We start from the raw sequence: 27,609 nt of genomic DNA, 5'->3' as shown, positions 1-27,609 counted from the left end.
CATCAGCTGGGTGAGGACGACGTTGAGATCCCATGACACTGCAGGAGGCTTGATAGGGGACTTTGACAGAAGCTAGCCTCTCATGAATCGAACGACTAAAGGCTCTCCAGAGATGGCTTTACCTTCCACACGATAATGGTAAGCACTAATCGCACTAAGGTGATTCCTTACTGAGTTGGTCTTGAGGCCAGACTCTGATAAATGCAGAAGGTATTCAAGCAGGTTCTGTGCAGGGCAAGAACGAGGTTCTAGGGCCTTGCTCTCACACCAAACGACAAACCTCCTCCACTTGAAAAAGTAACTCTTTTTAGTGGAATCCTTCCTAGAGGCAAGCAAGACACGGGAGACACCCTCAGACAGACCCAACGAAGCAAAGTCTACGCCCTCAACATCCAGGCCGTGAGAGCCAGAGACTGAAGGTTGGGGTGCAGCAACGCTCCGTCGTTCTGCGAAATGAGAGTCGGAAAACACTCCAATCTCCACGGTTCTTCTGAGGACAACTCCAGAAGAAGAGGGAACCAAATCTGACGGGGCCAAAAGGGCGCTATCAGAATCATGGTGCCGCGGTCTTGCTTGAGCTTCAGTAAGGTCTTCCCCACCAAAGGTATGGGAGGATAAGCATACAGGAGGCCGGTCCCCCAATGAAGGAGAAAGGCATCCGACGCTAGCCTGCCGTGTGCCTGAAGTCTGGAACAGAACAGAGGCAGCTTGTGGTTGGTCTGAGAGGCGAAAAGGTCCACCGAGGGGGTGCCCCACTCTCGGAAGATCTTGCGTACCACTCTGGAATGAAGCGACCACTCGTGCGGTTGCATGACTCTGCTCAGTCTGTCGGCCAGACTGTTGTTTACACCTGCCAGGTATGTGGCTTGGAGGAGCATGCCGAACTGGCAAGCCCAACGCCACATCCCGACGGCTTCCTGACACAAGGGGCGAGATCCGGTGCCCCCCTGCTTGTTGGTGTAATACATTGCAACCTGATTGTCTGTCCGAATTTGGATAATTTGGCAGGACAGCCGATCTCTGAAAGCCTTCAGTGCGTTCCAGATCGCTCGGAGCTCCAGGAGGTTGATCTGCAGATCCTTTTCCTGGAGGGACCACAGACCCTGGGTGTGAAGCCCATCGACATGAGCTCCCCACCCCAGGCGAGATGCATCCGTCGTCAGCACTTTCGTGGGCTGCGGAATTTGGAATGGACGTCCCAGGGTCAAATTGGTCCGAATGGTCCACCAGAGCAGTGAAGTGCGGCAACTGGTGGAGAGGGGGATGACATCTTCTAGATTCCCGTTGGCTTGGAACCACTGGGAAGCTAGGGTCCATTGAGCAGATCTCATGTGAAGACGAGCCATGGGAGTCACATGGACTGTGGAGGCCATATGACCCAGAAGTCTCAACATCTGCCGAGCTGTGACCTGCTGAGACGCTCTGGTCTGCAAAGCCAGGGACAGGAGGTTGTTGGCCCTCGCTTCGGGAAGGAAGGCCTGAGCCGTCTGGGTATTCAGCAGAGCCCCTATGAATTCCAGAGACTGGGTTGGCTGGAGATGGGACTTTGGGTAATTTATCACAAACCCCAGCAGCTCCAGGAGTTGAATAGTGCACTGCATGGACCGGAGGGCTCCTGCCTCCGAGGTGTTCTTGACCAGCCAATCGTCGAGATATGGGAACACGTGCACTCCCAGCTTGCGTAGATACGCCGCTACCACCACGAGGCACTTTGTAAACACCCGTGGGGCAGAGACGAGCCCAAAGGGCAGCACACAATACTGAAAATGCCGTGCGCCCAGGCGGAATCTGAGATACTGTCTGTGAGCTGGCAGTATCGGGATGTGAGTGTATGCGTCCTTTAAATCCAGGGAACATAGCCAATCGTTTTTCTGAATCATTGGCAGAAGGGTGCCCAAGGAAAGCATCCTGAACTTTTCTTTGACCAGGAATTTGTTCAGGCCTCTCAGGTCTAGGATGGGACGCATCCCCCCTGTTTTCTTTTCCACAAGGAAGTACCTGGAATAGAATCCCTGCCCTTCCTGCCCGGGTGGTACGGGCTTGACCGCATTGGCGCTGAGAAGGGCGGAGAGTTCCTCTGCAAGTACCTGCTTGTGATGGGAGCTTAAGGATTGAGCTCCCGGAGGACAATTTGGTGGCAGGGAGGCCAAATTCAGGGCGTATTCGCACCGCACTATTTGGAGAACCCACTGGTCGGAGGTTATGAGAGGCCACCTTTGGTGAAAAAATTTCAACCTCCCTCCGACCGGCAGATCGTCCGGTACGGACACTTTGAGGGCGGCTATGTTCCCATGGATCCACTCAAAAGCCCGTCCCCGGCTTTTGCTGTGGAGGCGCTGGGGGCAGCTTAGGCGCACGCTGTTGACGAGAACGAGCGCGCTGGGGCTGTCCCTGTGCCTGACGAGGCCTTCGGGCCGGCTGGGTGTACCTACGCTTGGCAAAAGCATAGGGTGCAGCCTGCCGGGCCCAGGAAAAACGTCCACCTGCTGAGGTGGATGCTGAAGGCGCCCGGTGGGAGAGCTTGTCGAGGGCGGTTTCCCGCTGATGCAGTTGGTCCACCAGCTGCTCGACCTTCTCACCAAAAATATTATCCCCCCGGCAAGGGACGTCAGCCAGTCTCTGCTGGGTGCGGTTGTCCAGGTCAGAGGCACGCAGCCATGAGAGCCTGTGCATCACTATACCTTGGGCCGCAGCACGAGATGCTACGTCACAGGTGTCATATACACCCCTGGACAGGAACTTTCTGCACGCCTTCAGCTGCCTGACCACCTCCTGAAAAGGCCTGGACTGCTCCGGCGGGAGCTTGTCAACCAGGTCCGCCAGTTGCTTCACATTGTTCCGCATGTGGATGCTCATGTAGAGCTGGTAAGACTGGATGCGGGTCACGAGCATGGAAGATTGGTAGGCCTTCCTCCCAAACGAGTCCAGAGCGCGAGACTCCCGCCCCGGGGGCGCCGAGGCGGTATCCCTCGAACTCCGTGCCCTCTTGAGAGCAGAATCCACGACCGCCGAGTCATGAGGCAATTGGGGCCACATTAACTCTGGGTCCGAGTGGATTCTGTACTGGGACTCTGCTTTCTTGGGGATGATGGGATTAGATAATGGTCTCATCCAGTTCCGAAGCAGTGTCTCTTTGAGGACATTGTGCAACGGTACCGTGGAGGACTCTCTAGGTGGTGATGGATAATCGAGGACCTCGAGCATCTCAGCCCTCGGCTCATCCACAGAGACCACGGGGAAGGTAATGCATATAGACATATCCCTGACAAAGGAGGCAAAGGAGAGGCTCTCAGGAGGCGAGAGCTTTCTCTCTGGTGAAGGCGTGGGGTCGGAGGGAAGGCCCACAGACTCCTCTGAGGAGAAATATCTGGGGTCCTCCTCCTCCCCCCACGAGGCCTCTTCCTCGGTGTCGGACATAAGCTCATGCAGCTGAGTCCTCAACCGGGCCCGGCTCGACGTCGAGGCACCGAGGCCTCGGTGTCGTCGAGCGGTGGACTCCCGCGCCGGCGGGGACGAAGCTCCCTCCATCGACGTCGACGGGGACTCCACCTGCGTGGCGGTCAAGACCGGCGCCGCAAGCGGAGTCGAAGGCCTCGGCACCGGGCTAGAGCTCGCCGGCGCCACAGTCAACGGCGCCGAGGGCGCAAGCACCCCCAGCGCCAGCACAGTCTGGCGCATCAGCCCTTCCAGGATCCCCGGAAGGATGGCTCGGAGGCACTCGTCCAGGCCCGCTGCCGGGAAAGACGGGGGGGCCGGTAGAGGCGTCGGTGCCGGAAGCTGCACCGAAGTGCTGGGACCCTGACGCGTCGGTACCTCCACTACCGAGGGGGACCTCTCCTCTCGACGCTGACGCTTACTCGGCGTCGACTCCTCTCCAGCGCCGGGGGCCGGATGTATCGATGGCGACCGATGACGGTGCTTCTTTGTTTTCTTGCGATGCCCGTCATCGGCGCTAGGCGGCATGGAGGAGGAGGAGGTCGATCCCCCTCGGTCTCGAGGGACCGGGTCAGACAGGGTTCGGTACCGAGGGCCATGGGCCGAGGGAGTGACCGGGGCCGATTGCCCACGCGGCCTCTCACCCCTACCGTCACCGGAGGACCGGCGGGCCGAAGGGACCTGTGCTCCTGGGGTCGATGCCATCGGTGCCGATTTCGCGGACATCGATATCGGTACCGAAGAACCGGCCGTCGATACCGATGCCGTCGAGGTCGATGTCGAGGGGCCGGCGGAAGTTCCAAAAAGACGGTCCCGAAGAACTTGCCTCGCAACTTGAGTCCGTTTCCGGAGACCAAGACACAAAGTACACGACTTGGTATCGTGCTCCGGCCCGAGGCACTGGAGGCACCAAGCGTGAGTGTCGGTCTGCGAGATAGGCCGGCCGCACCGACCACACTTCTTAAATCCAATCGGGACCTTCGAGGACATCGACAGAAAAATCGCGTCGGCGAAATCAAAGTCGTCGATGGTGGCGGTAAAATCACACCTCGAAAAACAACTCGACCGCACCGCAACGCGACGCCCCCGCTAGAAAACGAGGGAAAAAACAGCGCTCTCTCTTTTTTTTTTTTTTTTTTTTACAGAAAAAGAAAATTTTTAAGAACGCGGAGCAAAATAAAACGAAAATAAATGAAGGTTCGCGAACAACGCGACGGTTTTCCGGGGCTGAGGAAGAGAGAGAGGTGAACACGTCTCTCTCCAGGCGCGGAAAAGAAAAGACTGGCGGGAACGGTCACGCACGGGCGGGAAGACGGCCGCGCATGCGCGGTGGGCGTGCCCTGCGTGCGGACCGCCCGCGAAGCTTCTTCCGGTTGGTGGGGGCTGCCGCGGACGTCACCCAGTCATGAGAACAAGCAGCCTGCTTGAACTCGGAGAACACAGATTTCAGACTGCCTGGAAGAATAAGAAGGATGAGGACTAACGAGTACCTGAGCCGCAGGACAGGAAAGGAGAGGGGGCTGATTGGGAGATGGAATCATCTGAGGAGAGGGTGGAACACCTGAGGGAGGGGGTGGAGAATGAGGGGATGGAATGGGAAGAGTTGGAGCAGGTAGGAGGAGAAGGTGTGGAAGAGGAAATGGAGGTGGGAGAGGAAGTGGCTGGAGAAGAAGAGTGACTTCTAGAGGAGTCCAAAAGTATCAAGAAAGGAATGATAGTCAGGAGAGATCCGGCGGGTGGTTGTCAAGAGGTAAAGTGTTGACAAATGAGGGTGGTGGATCTTTAAAAGCCTGGCTAAGCTGTGCTGTGTAAAAAGCCTAGCTAAGCTGAACTGTTTTGAGGCCTTGCTGAAGAGGGCGGTGTTTGAAAGCTGGGCTAGCTGAACTTTGGGGAGAAAGCCTGGCTAGCCGAACTGTGTTTAAAGCCTGACTAGCTGAACTTTGTTGGAAGGCCGGGCTAGCCGAACTGTGTTGGAAGGCCAGGGCTAGCCGAACTGTGTTTAAAGCCTGACTAGCTGAACTTTGTTGGAAGGCCGGGCTAGCCGAACTGTGTTTGAAGCCTGGCTAGCAGAACTGTGTTTAAAGCCTGACTAGCTGAACTTTGTTGGAAGGCCGGGCTAGCCGAACTGTGTTTGAAGCCTGGCTAGCAGAACTGTGTTTAAAGCCTGACTAGCTGAACTTTGTTGGAAGGCCGGGCTAGCCGAACTGTGTTTGAAGCCTGGCTAGCAGAACTGTGTTTAAAGCCTGACTAGCTGAACTTTGTTGGAAGGCCGGGCTAGCCGAACTGTGTTTGAAGCCTGGCTAGCAGAACTGTGTTTAAAGTCTGACTAGCTGAATTGTGTTGCACCGCCTTGCTAGCGGAACTGTGTGGCAGTGAGAGCGAACTGCACTGAGTGTGGAGTCGGAAGCAGACAGCACGGATAAGAGACAATTACGCGGCCGAGAGGAGCGGCTGACAATACATTACACATGCAATTCAAATACTTGAAAGGGAGCAGCATGTCAGTGAGCAATGGATCTCAATATGCATAAGCTTTTCAGAAAAGAGTCTCCTACGATTACATTACTTATGAGATTGTGAGAAATGTATGCCCCTAAGCAAAAACTGCTATATTCACTGCCTTGGGTGAATCTAGTCATAAAAGTGGTTAATAAACCCCAATAAATAAATTTATAAACAAACACTGTGCTCAAATATGTTGCAGATTAAGCCTAAGAACAGAAGCATCAGAACACTGAACCCACTCCTGCTAAACGAATCAAATAGTACAGAGCTTCCCAATATATGAGGTCACAAAAACCAACGTTTAGGGTCATAACAGGTGAGCTCTCCATAGGTGCATCATTATTCTGCACTTCTGGGAGGGAGAAGGGGGGGGGGGGGTCACACAATTTTAATTTGGCCTCAATAACGGGGTCACAGCCACAATTGGGAAAACACTGGCCCCTTTTTATGCCAACAGCATCACAACATACTGTATAGCATTTCATGCTTCAGAAACCTCTAGGATGCCATGGGTAGCACCCAGGCTGCATGCAAGTGTAAATCTATTGTCTGAAAAATTTAAGACACTGTCTTCAGTGAGTTATTGACAATGTTAAGTCTCAGCAGATTTCACCGATATTGTGAAAAAGGCCAGTACAGGACTAAGATGTTCTTCTCGCTGTGGAAGCTAAAACGGTTAAAACCTCCCCCCCCCCCCCCCCCCCCGAGAGAGGTATTTCGTCACCTAATACAGTCAATCGTTTTATGTCATTTGGATTATTGTAACGGAATATACACAGGTTATAAAGAGAAACTTATGAAGAAACTGCAGACCGCCCAAAACACAACGGCAAGATTAATTTATGGTAAAACCAAATTTGAGTGCGCTAAACCGCTCCGACAGAAATTGCATTGGCTTCCTGTCAAGGATCGCATCACATTTAAAATCTGCTCCCTAGTACACAAAATTCTCTATGGTGAAGTCCCTGACTACATGATTGACCTAATCAGCCTGCCACCCAGGAATGCATTGAGACTATCCCGTTCATACCTTAACCTTCATTATCCAACCTGCAACGGGCTTAAGTATAAGTACATAAGTAATGCCATACTGGGAAAAGACCAAGGGTCCATCGAGCCCAGCATCCTGTCCACGACAGCGGCCAATCCAGGCCAAGGGCACCTGGCAAGCTTCCCAAACGTACAGACATTCTATACATGTTATTCCTGGAATTGTGGATTTTTCCCATCCATTTAGTAGCGGTTTATGGACTTGTCCTTTAGGAAATCGTCCAACCCCTTTTTAAACTCTGCTAAGCTAACCGCCTTCACCACTTTCTCCGGCAACAAATTCCAGAGTTTAATTATACATTGGGTGAAGAAAAATTTTCTCCGATTTGTTTTAAATTTACTACACTGTAGTTTCATCGCATGCCCCCTAGTCCTAGTATTTTTGGAAAGTGTGAACAGACGCTTCACATCCACCTGTTCCACTCCACTCATTATTTTATATACCTCTATCATGTCTCCCCTCAGCCGTCTCTTCTCCAAGCTGAATAGCCCTAGCCTCCTTAGTCTTTCTTCATAGGGAAGTCGTCCTATATGCTTCATCCTTCTCCTTCATCAGCTCACAATTATGGAATTCCTTGCCAAAAGCTATAAAAACCATTCACAACCATCTAAATTTCAGAAAATCTCAACATGTGCCTGCCCTAATTGATTCATAATATAAATGACAATTTTGGACACATTCACCCTTCCCTTCTCTCCCCTGATTTCCCTGTTCCTTTTGTTTCTTCCCCATTTTTCCTTCATTTCTTATGTAGGTTACATGGTGTATTAGTTTAATTTGCTGTATTGGCGTCCGCCTTTGCAGTGTGATGTAAGCCACATTGGGCCTGACACAGTTGGGAAAATGTGGGGTATAAATGAGATAGATAAATAAATAATAAATAAAATAATGTGTGAACACAGAATGGTTTCTGCTAACTCTATTGCTCCAGGTACAAAGTAAGTACCTATATATAAAATGTAAACCACTTTGATTGTAACCACAGAAAGATATATCAAATTCCATCACCTTTCCCCTTTGATAGCCCAGGTGGCAGAAACACTTTATAAAAAAAAAATGTTTTTCTTTTTTAAGCTGGATGTCCGCAGGACGTTGCTACACTATATGAAGGAGACAAAGCGTCTGATCACCTGTTTGTGCTGATCCATGAGCCTTGGAAGGGTCAGGCGGCTTCCAAGGCCTCCGTTTCTAGGCAGATCAAGGGGGCTATCAATGCCACTTACAAAAGGGCACACTCGACTGGGAACTCAGGCAACCTGGGCGGAAAAGTGGGCAGTCTCCCTGAAGAGATTTGTCAGGCGGAGACAGCTCGTCGCTCCATTACTTTTGTGAAGCATTACAAGCTAGATATGCAGGCCAGAGCCTACTCAGTCTTTGGCAGAGCCGATATTTGAATTTCAGTGCTGTTAAATGTGTGTTTTTGATAGGAGCACCCTCAGAGGCCTTGGGCCCTGGAGCTGGAGAAAACGCCATCCACCACCTGCTGAGATAGAGACATACTAACTGAGGAAGGAGCTGGCCATCTGGCATCACTGCCTTTAGTTTGTTTATCTCCATCTCCACCTGCTGGTAGGCAGACTTAACCCACTAGTTACTGGATTCATCTGCTGCAAGTGACAAGGAAGTGTGTTTTTGATACTGTTTCTTGGTAGCCCTATTAGATTTCAATTTTAACTCATTTATTGTATTTATATTTGGTCATTTTTCTATTGTTATGCTGTTAACAAAATTGTAACTTTTATGTTAAACTGTACCTGCTGCACACCACCTTGGGTGAATCTCTTCATAAAGGAGGTTAATAAATCCCAATAAATAAACTGCAAATGCTTCTAGAGCTATACTAAGAAGGGGCCCCAGGACGGAGGAAACGGTTCTGAAATTACCAGGTGCTTACCTCTAGATAGAGAATTGCTGTTGCTAACTGTTTTCTCTTCTTCTGTTCCCCAACTGGAAATACGTTTAGCTTAAATAGGCAGTTTGTAACTGCTGGATATTTTTCAAATAGTTCAGCTAGACATGTTCCCCTTTTCCTTAAAACATCTGCAGCCTATATGTCAAAAACCCCCTCCTTTGTATTTTTGCTGTGGTAGGTTTAAAACAAAAATCGGAGAAAGTTTTTCTTTACTCAGCGCATAGTTAGACTCTGGAACTCGTTGCCGGAGAAGGTGGTGACGGCGGCTGGCCTTGCTGAGTTTAAAGGGGGTCTGGATAGATTCCTGAAGGAAAAGTGCATTGATTGTTATTAAATTTTGGGGTTTTGCCAGGTTCTTGGGGCCTGGATTGGCCGCTGTCGGAGACGAAGTGCTGGGCTTGATGGACCTTTGGTCTTTTCCCAGCGTGGCGGTGCTTATATTGATTGCTTCATGTTTAGCCTACCCACTAAATGTAGGTGGAAGAGTAGTCTAATGGTTAGTACAGTGGGCTGAGAACCCGAGGAACTGGGTTTGATTCCCACTGCAGCTCTTTGTGACCTCTGGGCATAGCCAGCCCTGCAATTTGGGGGGGCCCTAGGATGGAAACGCATTCCCCTCTTACCCCCCTCCCCCACGCAGGAGCGCTATGCATACCTTTTCTGGCAGGGATGCAGAGGCCCACCAGCCAAATAAATGGACTACTGCCCCACTGCACTGCTTGTTTCTGGCTCTGAGCAGCATGATGGGACTTCTGGCATAAGCAGCATTTGGCTGGCAGGGCTCAGCATCCCCGTCAGCAGTGTAAAAAAAAGGGAGTTCAGGAGGGGGCCCATATTTTAGGAGCCAGTTGTTAAAATAGCCACGGGGCATACTTTAACAACTGGCTTCCAAAATTCCCAAAAACTTAAAACATCTCTTGCAAGCTGCTCTACTGGCATGACTGCAGTAAGGACATGCCTTTCAGTGAAAGGGCATTGCATAAATATCTCACACACTTGATTTCAATTTGGTGCAGTTCAAAAGCAGGTTAGAAAAAAGGAAGCTAAATTTAGGGGGTCTTTTTACTAAAGCTTACCTAGAGTTATCTGCACCAGGGCCCATAGGAATAAAATGGGCCCTACTGCAGATAACTTAAAAGACCCCTTTAATTTCTTAGAATTTTAGAACACTTGAAAATTAAAAGGAAACACTGTCCTGAAGCCTTTGCTGAAATCAACTGTTAGGGCTGACACTGGCTGTTATATCTGCCAATGCCAGGGGTCTCTCTTTTATCAAGCAACACCGACTCACCAAAAATCACAGACCACAGCAGTTCACATTACACAAGATCATACCTTAAATTACAATAAAATGAAGTATTTCTCCAAGTCTCCCACTCTATCCCTCCCCCACATGATAATCGGCACTGCACTCCTTTCCATTCCACTCCCACCCATGCGATCACCAGATCAGCATGACATTCTAATCTTCACCCCCATGACGACGGACACAGCACTCCTCTCCACCCCCCCCCCCCCCACCTGCGCAATGACTGGATCAGCATGGCACTACAATCCGGCCCCCCTCCCGATGATGACTGACGGCATGGAATGACGTGTGGTTGCCCTCCCCCCCCCCCCCCCCCATAGTGATCATGATTCTTCCTACCGGTATGGCTGCACCGCTGCCTCTGAAGCTATCGCTGACACAGAAGTATGCTAACTGCAAGCTGGGCTAGTGAACAGCCTTCAGCATATGCGCATGCTCAAGGCTTGTCAAATCCAAAAAATTATCTATGTACAAGCAGGTAAAAGGAGGAAGGCACAACAAGATTAAAAAAAAATCATTCTCTATGAAAAAGACAGCAATGAAGTGCTCAGAATACTCCAGATACAGCTCTATCAAACATTAAAAACCCCAAATTTAAGGAAAGGTAACTAAGAAATTTAAAGTTGAAAAAACAATCCTTGAATGAAGAAAGATTCAAATAGAGACCCCTTATAATAGGAAAGGGGAAATATTCAGCATATGGGCCGACAACGCAACTCCTAGAGCTCAAACTGGAATTCACAGTCACAAAAATGGTAGTCCATATTTGCTGTCCTCCATGACCTTATTGAGAGGGAATTAATTATGTATGAGAGCAATTATGGACTACCATTTTTGTGACTGTGAACCCTGCCGTCAAAGCCACATCATTGGTCCATTGAAGCATTCTCATTTAAACAATACTCATTCTTTAGCAAATTTGTAAACGCTACTTCTTGAAAATTTCTTTAGAAAATTAAAAATACGGAGGAAGTGACGTCATCTAACAGCATGGCCGCATAAGAGCTAAGCTCCCACAGCCTCACAGAGGAATTAAGCTAAAACAGAAGAAATAGCGCTGTTTGAGACACGAGACAGAGCCAGAGAATTAAAGAGAAATCATAGCGGCGAATATATCTGGGATCAGAACCCAAAGTGGCGGATCTCTCCCGTTTTGCTTTTAAAGCAAAAACAGCGGCGTCCCGAAACAAAATGGCGGAGATGCGGAAGGCATCGGAGCTAGCGAATGGAGGGAAAACAAAGTCGGCGGGAAACGTATCAGAGCTCCAAAACGAGCGAGCAATAGACGACAAGGTCCCACAAAAATTAGAAACGTGGTTACAGGACATTAGCGCTGATCTGAAGGCACTTCGGGCGGAGATGGTGACGCTCAAAGAGGATCTGAGAGGGGAGATACGAGAGCTGGGCTCACGCCTAGAGGACATCGAAGCGCAGATGGAAACTCACAGTGAAGCCATGGGAAGCATGGACCAGCAACTTGGTGAGGTTCAGGGGACCCAGCAACAACTTTTGGACAAAATAGAAGATCTAGAAAATCGGGGCCGACGCAACAATTTAAGGTTTCGAGGCCTGCCAGAAGTACCCGCGTACCAAGACTGCGAACATGTGGTACAACAATTGGTTAGTGCACTGCTCTCAGACAACGGAGAAACGGTAGAAGCCGCTACCATACAATTAGAAAGAGCACATAGAGCACTGGGTGCCAATCGGAGCAATAAATCAAAGGACATAATCGCCTGCTTTTCTAGCTTTAAACTAAAAGAGCGGGTGCTGAAAAGAGCCCGCCAGGTGCCAGACTTTCACTGGGACTCTTATGCTATCGAAATTTATCAGGACCTGGCTGCAGCAACTTTAAAAAGAAGGGGTGACCTGAAACCATTTACCAGGCACTTAAGAGAACTCAAAATTCAATATAGATGGAGGCACCCCTTTGCACTAGCTTTTTATAAAGATGGAAACATGCATCAAATAAAATCTATTGAAGAGGCGAGGGCTATTTGCCCTGAAACACCAGAACCGGAAGAGAGAAGAGCAGGGGGTCAAGAGAAAAAGAATATCACTAGACCCTTACCACCAAGATGGCAAAGAGTGGGGAAAGGGCCCAGAAGACTACAACGCCAACAATCGGCTACAAGAGTCACCTGAAATTAAACAAGACTCAAATGGACTCAAGTTCACTGTTAATGCATAAGCTGCAGATAATCTGTTAATGTAAGGTATGGAATCATGAGAACTCTGTGGGGTAAACGGGAAGCGGGGCGGCTACTTCCTCCATAGGTAGACACTCGCGGATATACCACGGGGTATTACACAATTGTTAGGGACATTGGGGGGGAAGGGAAGGGGGTTAATCAAAAGAGGGAGGGGGAGGGGGATTTGTGTTGTGTGATAGCAAGGGAGACTCAGATATATATAACAAAGATCACGGAGCAATTGGGCAGTAATGGCCAGCAAGCAAATAGGGGAAATAAGAGAAGTATAGTAACACTTTATGAGAATGGGGGAATTTAAATGTATGTCTCTGAATGTCAAAGGGCTAAATATTCCCAGAAAAAGGCAGCTGTTGTTTCGGGAAATGGTGAGACTACAAATAGACGTGGGCTTGATTCAGGAAACTCACCTGAAAACAAAATATGAAAAACTATGCAAACATAGGCAATACCCGATTATCTACTTTGCGTCCAGCAGGGATAACACGAAAAGCAAAGGGGTGCTAGTGATGTTTCGAGGGAATAAAACTTGGGGGATAAAAAAAGTGATAAAAGATAAACAAGGGCGATATTTACTGATAATTTTTGAATTAGCAGGCCAGACTTATACACTAGTAAACATATATGGGCCCAATACGCAACATTCGGAATTTTTTGCAGAGCTTGACCTCATGTTGTGTGGGAATATAGAAGGAGCCTTACTAATGGGAGGTGATTTTAATCTAACACTGAACCCGAATTTAGATAACTCAGCGACTACTACACACTATGCTAAGCAGGATAGACGAAATTTTCAGGATTTCCTTACACGCTGGCAATTAATAGACTATTGGCGTAAAGATAATCCTACTGCACGTACATACACCTTCTATTCAACAGTACACCATACGTCCTCTAGGATAGATATGTGGTTAGGGGATGCCTCCCTACTAGGGCGAGCTGAAACTCCACAGATCATTCCACATACCTGGTCAGACCACTCGCCGGTCATTCTACACATTAGGGGAGTAGGACCCAGAAAATCGAGACCTCCCTGGCGAATGGATGATGCACTACTATCGGACGCAAATAATGTAACACAAATAGAACAATCTCTTAAAGAATATATATCTATTAATGATAATGGAGAAGTTTCCCCAATCACCCTATGGGAAAGCCTTAAGGCTGTGACTAGGGGCTACCTTATAGCATTAAAATCACGGGTATGGAAAGCTCGCTGTACACAGGAGAATAATATCCGCCAGCAATTGGCAGAGGTTGAGGCACTATTGCAAAAGGGAGAACCCACAGATCTCACAGCCCTTAAGATGCAAGCACATGACCTGCGTTCGCAGTTGCATGATTTGGAATTAGCGGATATAAATGAGCAATTACAGCGAGTGCACCAGATACACTTTGAATTTGGTAACAAGCCAAGCAAATTGCTAGCCCATAAATTAAAACAACAGATAACAAGAACTGGAGTAGAAGGGTTACGAGATGAAGGGGGAAATATACATTCTGATCAAAATTTTTTGGAAGAGGCCTTTAGGGGATTTTATAAAAAATTATACAAACCAGAAAAAACACAGAGCCCAGAGGAGGTAGACAACTACTTAGAGGAAATAGAACTTCCAGTGCTTCCAACAGAAGCGGACCAAGCTCTAGGCAGTCCTATCACATTGGAAGAGATAGAGCAGACGATTAAAGGATTGGTGCCTAATAAAGCACCAGGGCCCGATGGGTTCACTAACAAATTTTATAGGTGCTTTGGACAGATATTAGCACCCATCTTAACAAGAGTTTTCAACTCCATAAATGAGGTCACTGGCTTACCACCAACCTGGAACTTGGCGACTATAACAGTAATTCCAAAACCGGGCAAAGATCCTCTTGCATGTAGTTCGTACAGGCCTATCTCATTACTAGGGGTAGATTATAAGATATTTACTAAGATTTTAGCCACTAGACTGCAGAAATATCTCCCCACACTAATACATGAAGACCAAGCAGGCTTTGTGCAGAACCGCCAAACCTTTGATAACATAAGGAGAACTCTGCAGGTAATTCAAGGGGCACAGCTTACAAACTCCCCAATGTGTATACTTTCCCTGGATGCCGAAAAGGCCTTTGATCGTGTTAGCTGGCCCTTTCTTTTTGCAGCACTAAAGAAGGCGGGTATTGAAGGGAGGTTTGCGGAATGGCTAAAAACTATATATAGACACCCGAGGGCAGGGGTACGCGTTAATGGGATTATATCTCGACCATTCTCTCTCCACAGGGGCACCAGACAGGGCTGTGCACTGTCACCATTGCTGTTTGCTCTGGTTATGGAGCCCTTAGCAGCCAGAATCAGGGCAAACGACGGAATACGAGGTCTACGAGGAGGGGGGATTGAAACTAAAATACTTCTGTTTGCGGATGACATTTTACTGCTCCTCAAGGATCCCATATTAGCTTTTCCATTGATTGGCGAGGAAATACAAAATTACGGAGATGTATCAGGCTTTAAAATAAACTTTGACAAATCAGAGGCACTGGACATAAACATAAAAGATACACAATTAGATCAACTGAAGGCCCAATTTCCATACAGATGGGCACAGAAACAGGTCAAATATTTGGGGGTGAATATACCTCGAAATATAGAGGAAATTTACAAAAGTAATTTCCCGCCAAAAGCAATAGAACTGTTTCGGGAGTTGGAAAAATGGGAGGGCCTAACATTATCTTGGGTAGGAAGGATTAGCGCTATCAAAATGATGATTCTACCAAAACTTCTGTATCTATTTATGGCCTTACCAATTGATATTCCTGAAGATTTCTTTCGGGGTCTGCAAAGAAAAATATTTTCCTTTATCTGGAGGAAGAGACCACCCCGGGTTAGAAGGGAGGTGTTATGCCAATTAAAAGATAAGGGGGGGATGGGAGTTCCAGCATTCCGTGAATATTATCAGGCGGCCCATTTAAGAATCTTAGCGATCTGGATGCAAAATAAGGGAAAGATATGGGAACGCATTGAACAGAGTTGGCTGGAACCATTTCCACTTAGGGCTATACCTTGGCTACAAAAGCAACAACTGAAAAGGGTACTAAAAGACAGTCCTCCCCTGATTCGATGGCCACTGAATACATGGTACAAGATTAGGGAGAAATTCTTCTCGGAGAGGAAGTACTTTAAACATGCATTCCTTAGATTCACACCTCAGTTTGGACCGGGAGCAATTGATAAAACGTACGAGGAGTGGGAGGTCATGGGATTATGTACACTGGGTCAAATGTCCGAAGAGGGGCAGATTCCTTCTTTCCGGGTACTGCACCGGGAACATGGGCTCTCACCTCTCCAAGTGTTTCAATACTATCAGGTACGAGATTTTATCTGCCGGGACGCAGGGGAGGAGTTGAGCTTAGCTGAAACAATGCTAGAAAAGGGGATGGTGGGCGGAGGGGAACGAGGTTGTATCTCAAGGATATATAAGGCCCTGCTTGCCTGGTCCCAGCCAGTAGAATACTACACAAGAAAATGGGAATTGGCAATGGGTGCACCCCTTGAACCTAAACAATGGGCACAGGCCTTTAAATCTCTCCTGAGAGTATCAATTTCCAGTTCATTAATCGAAAACGGACATAAGATTCTATATAGTTGGTACTACACTCCCAGCCGCTTGGCAACCATATATCGTTCAGGTTCAGCTTTGTGTTGGCGGCAATGCGGAGAGGTAGGAGATATGTACCACATATGGTGGGCGTGTAATCAGGCACAAAAATATTGGGGAAAGATAGGGGATTTTATTAACCAGGTAACAGGGACACAATACCCAATGACACCATATACATGTCTACTACACCTCAAGCCGCCAGGATTCAAAAACCACATTCACAGGTTTGCTACACAGGTGTTTGCATCCGGAAAAATGGTCCTGGCGGCATGGTGGAAACAATCACACTTACCAGATCTGTCCGGGGTTATAAATAAATTAAGGTCCATTCAATTGATGTCTAAGCTTACAGCAATACGTACTGGGCAAATCGCCCAATATCATAAGATATGGGACTCGTATATCACATGGGCCTCCAAGCATATAGCGACAGTTCCGATACACACACAGACATAGGGTTGGGGGGGAAGGGGAGGGAAGGGGGGAAATAAGTTTATGGTTTATTAAGAGACAATAGCTGACGCTGTTAGATACTCTTTATTTTCAATGTTTCTGTACAATATGCAAAGTTATTACAACACAAAATGGTTCTGTATGTTATGAACATTGAAGTTGGTTGATATTGAAAAATGTATAAATAAACAATATAAAAAAAAAAAGAAAATTAAAAATACCAACTTTTAACCTGGAGCGATATGGAGAGCCTATTGCAGACCCTGCCTCAGGACAAATGGTCTACTCATCACATACGTCCTTCTCCCAGGGGCGTAGCCAGACAACAGATTTTGGGTGGGCCTAGGCAAGAAGTGGGTAGGCACCAAGTGTTCTCTCCCCCACCCCCCCCAATCACCACCCAAAAAATCTCAGATGGTGGAAAATGCTTCTTTCCACCTTGGCAGTCTGCAGCACCATGCGCAGGTGCTGGTATCGTGGAGAGTAGCGTTTTCATTACCATCAGGAGAAAGTCTTCAGCTGGCCGAGCTTGGGATCCCACCAGCTACCATTAAACGTGTGCTACTGTTGGGTGGGCCTGAGCCCTGAATGGGTGGGACTTTTTTTTTTTGTTGTTGTTGTTACATTTGTACCCCGCGCTTTCCCACTCATGGCAGGCTCAATGCAGCTTACAGATTGTATACAGGTACTTATTTGTACCTGGGGCAATGGAGGGTTAAGTGACTTGCCCAGAGTTACAAATATTTGATGTTAAACATTAAAAAAAAGCATGGTTATATATACAAACTATATTATACAAATATGTCTAAAAAAGTATAAAGATGTACAGAGAAAATGTACTCAGCACGTGCCTTTTCTGTGGACATTTTTTCTAACCAAGCAACAAGTACTTTGAAAATACAAAAACCTATGTTATTGCAATCCCTTCCCTACAACACCTCCGCTCAATGTGTTTATGTAATACATGTAGTTTTGCCTATATGCAGGATGGGATTTTTTTCATCTAGCCTTATTTTGTCAGTAAAAGCATTACTTTACCCGTGGGACTGGCTTTGAAAATTGCACTCTAGATGGAAAAAGTAAGCTGTAAGACACGTACAATAAAGACATTCTATTGCACTATACTGTACCTTGTTCTCGCACAATCTCACGAACACCATGAAAGAACCCTCGATATTTTGGAACAGAAGAGCACTGATCATGAATAAACTTCACCTACAGATTAAATTAACACAGTTTTAAATCTAATTATGCCGGGAAAGGTCCTTCACAAACAAAGAACAACATTAGGCTGAGGTTTAGATTAGCAGTCTCAATAGTTAAGTAAGCCTACAAGATTTAGCTGTTGTCTGCCAAGACTGACCCCAGCTTTCAAACACTTGGTTCATATTTTCCCCCCGCCCCACCCCTCCATGGTGCTGACAAGACAGGCCTTGGGAGGAAAGAGAAGTTGGCACAAGATACAGGAAAGCTAGAGCCAACTATAGCTCCTGTGAGCCTGCAACAAGCTCCTGTTAAAACAAGGATTTATTACACAGCACCTGCCTGATAAACCATCTTCAAAAATGGCTGTCAGTTGATCTTTTTCAAATGGGAACTTAAGTATGAATTGCTCTTGTAAACAAGTAGGAAAAGTACGCAGAGCATAATTTATGAAATTCTTTCCAGGCCTGAGGGAGAGGGAGAGCTGGAAGGGGAAGGCAAGAGGGATAGATAGAACTGCATAGTACTCAAACATTCATTAGTTTGAAAAGAATACTAGACTGAAACCAAGTGGGCTAAAATATTTTAACATCAGATAGTAAAAATATATCTTGGAAATCTGAGAGTGCAATTTAACTACTATGATCGAGGCCACAGTATTAGGGGTGTGCAGTCCAAAAAATGTCAGTTTGTTTAGTTTCTATGTCATTTACAGGAATTTTTGATTTTTGTAATATATATATTTTTTCAGGTAATGGTGGACAGAAAATGGCTTCTTTCAAATGAGTGCTTTACATTTCAGGCTAAAAAACAGACATGGGAAATGTCATTGACCATGTTTCAAATGAATATACACTAACAGGCATTCACACCAACAACCTCCATTTCCCTGCTGGCTATTGTTCTCCATATGCTCCCTTCTCCGTCATCTTTTCTAATGATTTGGCCACCTTAAAGTCATGAGATACAATCATGCCCAAAGAAGAGCAAACCTTGGGTGTGATCATATCTGATGCTCCTAAGGTGGCCAAACACGATGACAAAGGCCAGAAGGATGCTTGGGAGCCTAGGGAGAGGAATGGCCAGCAGGAAAAAGGAGGTGATAATGCCTCTCTATAAGTCTCTGGTGAGACCTCATTTGAGTACTGTACCTTCAAAATATAATCAACAGGATGGATTCGGTCCAGAGGAAGCCTACTAAAATTGGTTAGTCTTCAACTGAAAGCATATAGGGACACAGTAAACCAAATAATGAAATAAAATAAAACAGCAGATAAAGACCTTCCTGGTCCATCCAGCCTGCCTATTTTATTTATCTATTTATTTGCTCACACCTTTTTTCAGTAGTAGCTCAAGGTTAGTTACATTCAGGTACACTGGATATTTCTCTGTCCCAGGAGGGCTCACAATCTAAGTTTGTACCTGAGGCAATGGAGGGTTAAATGACTTGCCCAAGATCACAAGGAGCAGTAGTGGGATTTGAACTGGCCACCTCTGGATTTCAAGACCACGTGCTCTAACCGCTAGGCTACTCCTCCACTAGCAACATTCCATGTAGAAGCCTGCCCTTGCAGATCAGCAACGCGGCCGCGCAGGCTTCTGTTTCTGTGAGTCTGACGTCCTGCACGTATGTGCAGGACGTCAGACTCACAGAAACGGAAGCCTGCACAGTCGCATTGCTGATCTGCTAAGGGCAGGCTTTTACATGGAATGTTGCTAGTGGAATAGCAACATTCATTCCATGTAGAATCTCAAATATTTATTTAGATTTTGCTCACACCTTTTTTCAGTAGTAGCTCAAGGTTAGTTACATTCAGGTACACTGGATATTTCTCTGTCCCAGGAGGGTTCACAATCTAAGTTTGTACCTGAGGCAATGGAGGGTCAAGTGACTTGCCCAAGATCACAAGGAGCAGCAGTGGGATTTGAACCGGCCACCTCTGGATTGCAAGACCGGTGCTCTAAGCACTGGGCCACTCCTACCTAGCAAGGCGGCCAGAGCCACACCTGCTACTTTGTGTAGGTTACACTGAACACTAGAATCACAACCACAGCAGCTGGCAATTTCTTACCAAGCCTATCGCATATGATGTCCCAATATCACACCTTAAAGATTCCAATATGTATACACTGGAAGAAAGGCAAGGGAGGGGAAATATGACAGAGACATTTAAATATTGCTATGGCATAAATGCACAAGAGGCAAGTCTCTTTCAACTGAAAGGAAGAGCTGGAATGAGAGGGGCATGGGATGAAAAGGGGGATAGACAGGAATAATCTAAGGAAATAGTGAATGATACATACCTGTAGCAGGTGTTCTCCGAGGACAGCAGGCTGATTGTTCTCACGACTGGGTGACGTCCGCGTCAGCCCCCACCAACCGGAAGAAGCTTCGCGGGCGGTCCGCACGCAGGGCATGCCCACCGTGCATGCGCGGCCGTCTTCCCGCCCGTGCGTGACCGTTCCCGCCAGTTGAATGACAAGCAAAAAAGATGAAAACGCAACTCCAAAGGGGAGGAGGGAGGGTAGGTGAGAACAATCAGCCTGCTGTCCTTGGAGAACACCTGCTACAGGTATGTATCATTCACTTTCTCCGAGGACAAGCAGGCTGCTTGTTCTCACGACTGGGGTATCCCTAGCTCTCAGGCTCACTCAAAACAAGAACCCAGGTCAATTGAACCTCGCAACGGTGAGGGCATAACAAAAATTGACCTACGAAGAACAACTAACTGAGAGTGCAGCCTGACCAGAATAAATTCGGGTCCTGGAGGGTGGAGTTGGATTTACACCCCAAACAGATTCTGCAGCACCGACTGCCCGAACCGACTGTCGCGTCGGGTATCCTGCTGGAGGCAGTAATGTGATGTGAATGTGTGGACAGATGACCACGTCGCAGCCTTGCAAATCTCTTCAATAGTGGCTGACTTCAAGTGGGCCACTGACGCTGCCATGGCTCTAACACTATGAGCCGTGACATGACCCTCAAGAGCCAGCCCAGCCTGGGCGTAAGTGAAGGAAATGCAATCTGCTAGCCAATTGGAGATGGTGCGTTTCCCGACATCGACCCCTAGCCTGTTAGGGTCGAAAGAAACAAACAATTGGGCGGACTGTCTGTGGGGCTGTGTCCGCTCCAAGTAGAAGGCCAATGCTCTCTTGCAGTCCAATGTGTGCAACTGACCTTCAGCAGGGCGGGTATGCGGCCTGGGAAAGAATGTTGGCAAGACAATTGACTGGTTAAGATGGAACTCCGACACCACCTTCGGCAGGAACTTTGGGTGGGTGCGGAGCACTACTCTGTTGTGATGAAATTTGGTATATGGACCCTACGAGCTGAAGTAACTGCCACCAAGAAAATGACCTTCCAGGTCAAGTACTTCAGATGGCAGGTATTCAGTGGCTGAAAAGGAGGTTTCATCAGCTGGGCGAGGACGACGTTGAGATCCCATGACACTGTAGGAGGCTTGATAGGGGGCTTTGACAAAAGCAAGCCTCTCATGAATCGAACGACTAAAGGCTCTCCAGAGATGGCTTTACCTTCCACACAGTAATGGTAAGCACTAATCGCACTAAGGTGATTCCTTACCGAGTTGGTCTTGAGGCCAGACTCTGACAAGTGCAGAAGGTATTCAAGCAGGTTCTGTGCAGGGCAAGAACGAGGTTCTAGGGCCTTGCTCTCACACCAAACGACAAACCTCCTCCACTTGAAAAAGTAACTCTTTAGTGGAATCCTTCCTAGAGGCAAGCAAGACACGGGAGACACCCTCAGACAGACCCAACGCAGTGAAGTCTACGCCCTCAACATCCAGGCCATGAGAGCCAGGGACTGAAGGTTGGGGTGCAGCAACGCTCCGTCGTTCTGCGAGATGAGAGTCGGAAAACACTCCAATCTCCACGGTTCTTCTGAGGACAACTCCAGAAGAAGAGGGAACCAGATCTGACGGGGCCAAAAGGGCGCTATCAGGATCATGGTGCCGTGGTCTTGCTTGAGCTTCAGTAAGGTCTTCCCCACCAAAGGTATGGGAGGATAAGCATACAGGAGGCCGGTTCCCCAATGGAGGAGAAAGGCATCCGACGCTAGCCTGCCGTGTGCCTGTAGTCTGGAACAGAACAGAGGCAGCTTGTGGTTGGTCTGAGAGGCGAAAAGGTCCACCGAGGGGGTGCCCCACTCTCGGAAGATCTTGCGTACCACTCTGGAATGAAGCGACCACTCGTGCGGTTGCATGACTCTGCTCAGTCTGTCGGCCAGACTGTTGTTTACGCCTGCCAGGTATGTGGCTTGGAGAAGCATGCCGAACCGGCAGGCCCAACTCCACATCCCGACGGCCCCCTGCTTGTTGGTGTAATACATTGCAACCTGATTGTCTGTCCGAATTTGGATAATTTGGCAGGACAGCCGATCTCTGAAAGCCTTCAGTGCTTTCCAGATCGCTCGGAGCTCCAGGAGGTTGATCTGCAGATCCTTTTCCTGGAGGGACCACAGGCCCTGGGTGTGGAGCCCATCGACATGAGCTCCCCACCCCAGGCGAGATGCATCCGTCGTCAACACTTTCGTGGGCTGCGGAATTTGGAATGGACGTCCCAGGGTCAAATTGGTCCGAATGGTCCACCAGAGCAGTGAAGTGCGGCAACTGGTGGAGAGGCGGATGACATCTTCTAGATTCCCGGTGGCTTGGAACCACTGGGAAGCTAGGGTCCATTGAGCAGATCTCATGTGAAGACGAGCCATGGGAGTCACATGAACTGTGGAGGCCATATGACCCAGAAGTCTCAACATCTGCCGAGCTGTGACCTGCTGAGACGCTCTGGTCCGCGAAGCAAGGGACAGGAGGTTGTTGGCCCTCGCTTCGGGAAGGAAGGCCTGAGCCGTCTGGGTATTCAGCAGAGCTCCTATGAATTCCAGAGACTGGGTTGGCTGGAGATGGGACTTTGGGTAATTTATCACAAACCCCAGCAGCTCCAGGAGTTGAATAGTGCACTGCATGGACCGGAGGGCTCCTGCCTCCGAGGTGTTCTTGACCAGCCAATCGTCGAGATATGGGAACACGTGCACTCCCAGCTTGCGTAGATACGCCGCCACCACCACGAGGCACTTTGTAAACACTCGTGGGGCAGAGGCGAGCCCAAAGGGCAGCACATAATACTGAAAGTGCCGTGCGCCCAGGCGGAATCTGAGATACTGTCTGTGAGCTGGCAGTATCGGGATGTGAGTGTATGCGTCCTTTAAATCCAGGGAACATAGCCAATCGTCTTTCTGAATCATTGGCAGAAGGGTGCCCAAGGAAAGCATCCTGAACTTTTCTTTGACCAGGAATTTGTTCAGGCCTCTCAGGTCTAGGATGGGACGCATCCCCCCTGTTTTCTTTTCCACAAGGAAGTACCTGGAATAGAATCCCTGCCCTTCCTGCCCGGGTGGTACGGGCTCGACCGCATTGGCGCTGAGAAGGGCGGAGAGTTCCTCTGCAAGTACCTGCTTGTGATGGGAGCTGAAGGATTGAGCTCCCGGAGGACAATTTGGTGGCAGGGAGGCCAAATTCAGGGCGTATCCGCACCGCACTATTTGGAGAACCCACTGGTCGGAGGTTATGAGAGGCCACCTTTGGTGAAAAAATTTTAACCTCCCCCCGACCGGCAGATCATCCGGTACGGACACTTTGAGGGCGGCTATGTTCCCGTGGATCCAGTCAAAAGCCCGTCCCCGGCTTTTGCTGTGGAGGCGCAGGGGGCTGCTTAGGCGCACGCTGTTGACGAGAACGAGCGCGCTGGGGCTGTCCCTGTGCCTGATGAGGCCTTCGGGCCGGCTGGGTGTACCTACGCTTTGCAAAAGAATAGGGTGCAGCCTGCCGGGCCCGGGAAAAACGTCCACCTGCTGAGGTGGATGCTGAAGGCGCCCGGTGGGAGAGCTTGTCGAGGGCGGTTTCCCGCTGATGCAGTTGGTCCACCAGCTGCTCGACCTTCTCACCAAAAATATTATCCCCCCGGCAAGGGACGTCGGCCAGTCTCTGCTGGGTGCGGTTGTCCAGGTCAGAGGCACGCAGCCATGAGAGCCTGCGCATCACTATACCTTGGGCCGCAGCACGAGATGCCACGTCACAGGTGTCATAGATACCCCTGGACAGGAACTTTCTGCACGCCTTCAGCTGCCTGACCACCTCCTGATAAGGCCTGGACTGCTCCGGCGGGAGCTTATCGACCAGGTCCGCCAGTTGCTTCACATTGTTCCGCATGTGGATGCTCGTATAGAGCTGGTATGACTGGATGCGGGTCACGAGCATGGAGGATTGGTAGGCCTTCCTCCCAAACGAGTCCAGAGTGCGAGACTCCCGCCCCGGGGGCGCCAAGACGGTATCCGTCGAACTCCGTGCCCTCTTGAGAGCAGAATCCACGACCGCCGAGTCATGGGGCAATTGGGGCCGCATTAACTCTGGGTCAGAGTGGATTCTGTACTGGGATTCCGCTTTCTTGGGGATGATGGGATTAGATAGCGGTCTCATCCAGTTCCGAAGCAGTGTCTCTTTGAGGACATTGTGCAACGGCACCGTGGAGGACTCTCTAGGTGGTGATGGATAGTCGAGGACCTCGAGCATCTCAGTCCCTCGGCTCATCCACAGAGACCACGGGGAAGGGAATGCAGATAGACATATCCCTGACAAAGGAGGCAAAAGAGAGGCTCTCCGGGGGTGAGAGTTTCCTCTCCGGTGAAGGCGTGGGTCAGAGGGGAGGCCCGCAGACTCCTCTGAGGAGAAATATCTGGGGTCCTCCTCTTCCCCCCACGAGGCCTCTTCCTCGGTATCGGACATAAGCTCATGTAGCTGAGTCCTTAACCGGGCCCGGCTCGACGTCGAGGCACCGAGGCCTCGGTGTCGTCGAGCGGTGGACTCCCGCACCGGCGGGGACGAAGCTCCCTCCATCGACGTCGACGAGGACTCCACCTGCGTGGCGGTCGAGACCGGCGCCGCAAACGGCGGTGGTGTCGACGGCCTCGGCACCGGGCTAGAGCTCGCCGGCGCCACAGTCAACGGCGCCGAGGGCGCAAGCACCCCCGGCGCCGGCACAGCCTGGCGCATCAGCCCTTCCAGGATCCCCGGAAGGATGGCTCGGAGGCACTCGTCCAGGCCCGCTGCCGGGAAAGACGTGTCGGTGCCAGAAGCTGCTCGGGTCCAGGAGACGGCACCGAAGTGCTGGGACCCTGACGCGGCGGTACCTCCACAACCGAAGGGGATCTCTCCTCTCGACGAGGACGCTTCGGCGTCGACTCCTTGCCGGCACCGGAACCCTGGTGCATCGAGGGCGACCGATGACTGTGCTTTTTTGATTTTTTCCGATGCCCGTCATCGGCGCCAGGTGGAGCAGAGGAGGAGGAGGAGGTCGATCCCCCTCGGTCACGAGGAACCGGGTCCGACAGGGTTCGGTCCCGAGGGCCATGGGCCGAGGGAGTGACCGGGGCCGATTGCCCATGCGGCCTCTCACCCCTACCTTCACCGGAGGACCGGCAGGCCGACGGGACCTGTGCTCCTGGGGTTGATGCCATCGGTGCCGATTTCTCGGGCATCGATACCGGTACCGAAGAACCGGCCGTCGATACCGATGCCGTCGAGGTCGACGTCGAGGGGCCGGCACAAGTTCCAAAAAGACGGTCCCGAAGAACTTGCCTCGCAACCTGAGTCCGTTTCCGGAGACCGAGACACAGGGAACACGACTTGATATTGTGCTCCGGCCCGAGGCACTGGAGGCACCAAGCGTGGGTGTCGGTCTGCGAGATCGGCCGGCCGCACCGACCACACTTCTTAAATCCACTCGGGACCTTCAAGGACATCGACGGAAAAATCACGTCGGCAAAGTTAAAGTCGTCAATGGTGGCGGTAATCACACCTCGAAAAAAAGAAATCGACCGTGCGGCCACTAGGCCGCAACGCGACGCCCCCGCTAGAAACGAGGGAAAATGGGAGCGCGTGCTCCTTTTTTTTTTTTTTTTAAAGAAAGGAAAAGTGGAGCGCGCGGCAACGAAATAAAATAAAATAAAAAGGTTCGCGTAAACGCGACGGTTTTTCCGGGGCTGAAAGCAGAGAGAGCGGCGAAGGCACGACTCTCTCCAGTCGCGGAAAAAAAGGAACTGGCGGGAACGGTCACGCACGGGCGGGAAGACGGCCGCGCATGCGCGGTGGGCGTGCCCTGCGTGCGGACTGCCCGCGAAGCTTCTTCCGGTTGGTGGGGGCTGACGCGGACGTCACCCAGTCGTGAGAACAAGCAGCCTGCTTGTCCTCGGAGAAACATCTTTACAGAAAAGGGTGGTGGATGGGTGGAATGGCCTCCCGGTGGATGTGGTGAAGGCAAACACAATTATCTGAATTCAAGAAAACATGAGACAAAGCATATAATCTCAGAAGGAGAGAAACAAGATAGGATTATGAACAGGCTGGATAGGTCACATGATCTTTGCTGTCATTTTCTCAGTCTCTGTATTCCTATGTAAATAGCAAACTACGCTGTTACATCTCTTGGTGTCACCATATACTATACATTAAAAAGGTACACAGTTCAGTCACTTGGTCTCACAGTAGAATAGGAATAACAAAACAAAACACAGGTCTGAACCACAAGCTCAGGCTAGCAGAGATAGGGGTGTGGCAGCAGGGCATAGGAAAGTGCTGGGGGAAAAAGCATGGCTAATATAATTACATCCAACCCCTTTAAGTCCCTAATTGCTAGGTTCCATTGTATCAATATGGAGGAGTAGACTAATTGCAGCGGGCTTTGATCCTGGCGACCTGCAGCTCCTTGTGACCTTGCGTAAATCATTTAACCCTCCATTGCCCCAGGTACAAAAACTTAGACTGTGAGCCCTCTAGGGACAGAGAAGGTACCTGCATATAATTTACACAGCGCTGCGTATATCTAGTAGCACTGTAGAAATGATTAGTAGTAGTAATTATACATCAGGTGAAAGAACTGCTTCCCCATAAAAATGCACTAGGGCAGTGCTTCTCAACATAGTCCTCAGGACACACCAAACTAGGGTTACCGTATGTCCGGATTTACCCGGACATGTCCGGGCAACTGGGTGGGTTTTGCCAATCTGCCCGTTTGTCCAGAAATCCATACAAACTGGCAGATTGCTAGCCTCCCCTCCCCTCCCTTACTACTGCCCTGGTGGTCTAGTGCCTCTTCCGCCTTCGGGGCAGGAAAAAGCCCCCTCTTTCCTGCCCAGAGCACTGCCCTGCATGCATCCTTCCTGTTGCTGATCTCTGCGCCGATTCAAAATGGCCACCGAGAGTTGAAGTCTCGCGAGGTCACTTCAACTCTCGGCGGCCATTTTGAATCAGCACAGAGGTCAGCAACAGTAAGGATGAATGCAGGGCAGCGCTCCGGACAGGAAAGAGGGGGCTCTTTCCTGCCCTGAAGAGGTCACTAGACCACCAGGGCAGTAGTAAGGTAACGGGAGGGGGGTGACGGGGTGTGTGACAAGGGGGAGGGGAAAATGTGACAGGGGGCGAGGCATGTGTCCTTTTTGGGGGACAAAATATGGTAACCCTACACCAAACCAATCAAGATTTCAGGATATCCATGAATAGGCATGAGATATATTTTCATACCAAAAAGGCAGTGCATGAAAATCTCATGCCTATTCTTTGTGAATATCTTGAAATGCTGGGTGTGCTCTGAGGACTGGGCTGAGAAGCACTGCATTAGGGCATAATTTTTTTTTTTTTTTGGCCGGGGGGGGGGGGGGGGGGGGGGGAGAAGAAGGGGGACTATTTCTCTACAAACGCCTTGTCCAACCTGGCACATTTTTAACTCCTTTTCCTGATTCCCCCATCCCCACACACTAAAGGTTTGGTCTTCTTTCAATAAGTTTTCAGAATTATTTTGCTCAGACATAGTAACATAGTAAATGT

At 49.4% G+C, this 27,609-nt stretch overlaps 1 protein-coding gene across 3 annotated transcripts in view; it reads right to left on the bottom strand.

The window, feature by feature from the left end:
* The window catches only part of LOC115456675 (tricarboxylate transport protein, mitochondrial-like), a 73,333-nt gene that overhangs the window by 17,670 nt on the left and 28,054 nt on the right, over positions 1–27,609 (bottom strand). For all 3 annotated transcript variants that reach the window (XM_030185906.1, XM_030185907.1, XM_030185908.1), the window contains one exon: positions 17,644–17,728. In XM_030185906.1, the coding sequence (XP_030041766.1) occupies positions 17,644–17,728 (85 nt within the window). The remainder of the gene's footprint in view (positions 1–17,643; positions 17,729–27,609) is intronic.

This window comes from Microcaecilia unicolor, chromosome 13 (assembly GCF_901765095.1).
Source record: "Microcaecilia unicolor chromosome 13, aMicUni1.1, whole genome shotgun sequence".
NCBI classification, from domain to species: Eukaryota; Metazoa; Chordata; class Amphibia; order Gymnophiona; family Siphonopidae; genus Microcaecilia; species Microcaecilia unicolor.
Note: the sequence above shows the minus strand (reverse complement) of the source record. Positions and strands in the feature narration are given on the sequence as shown.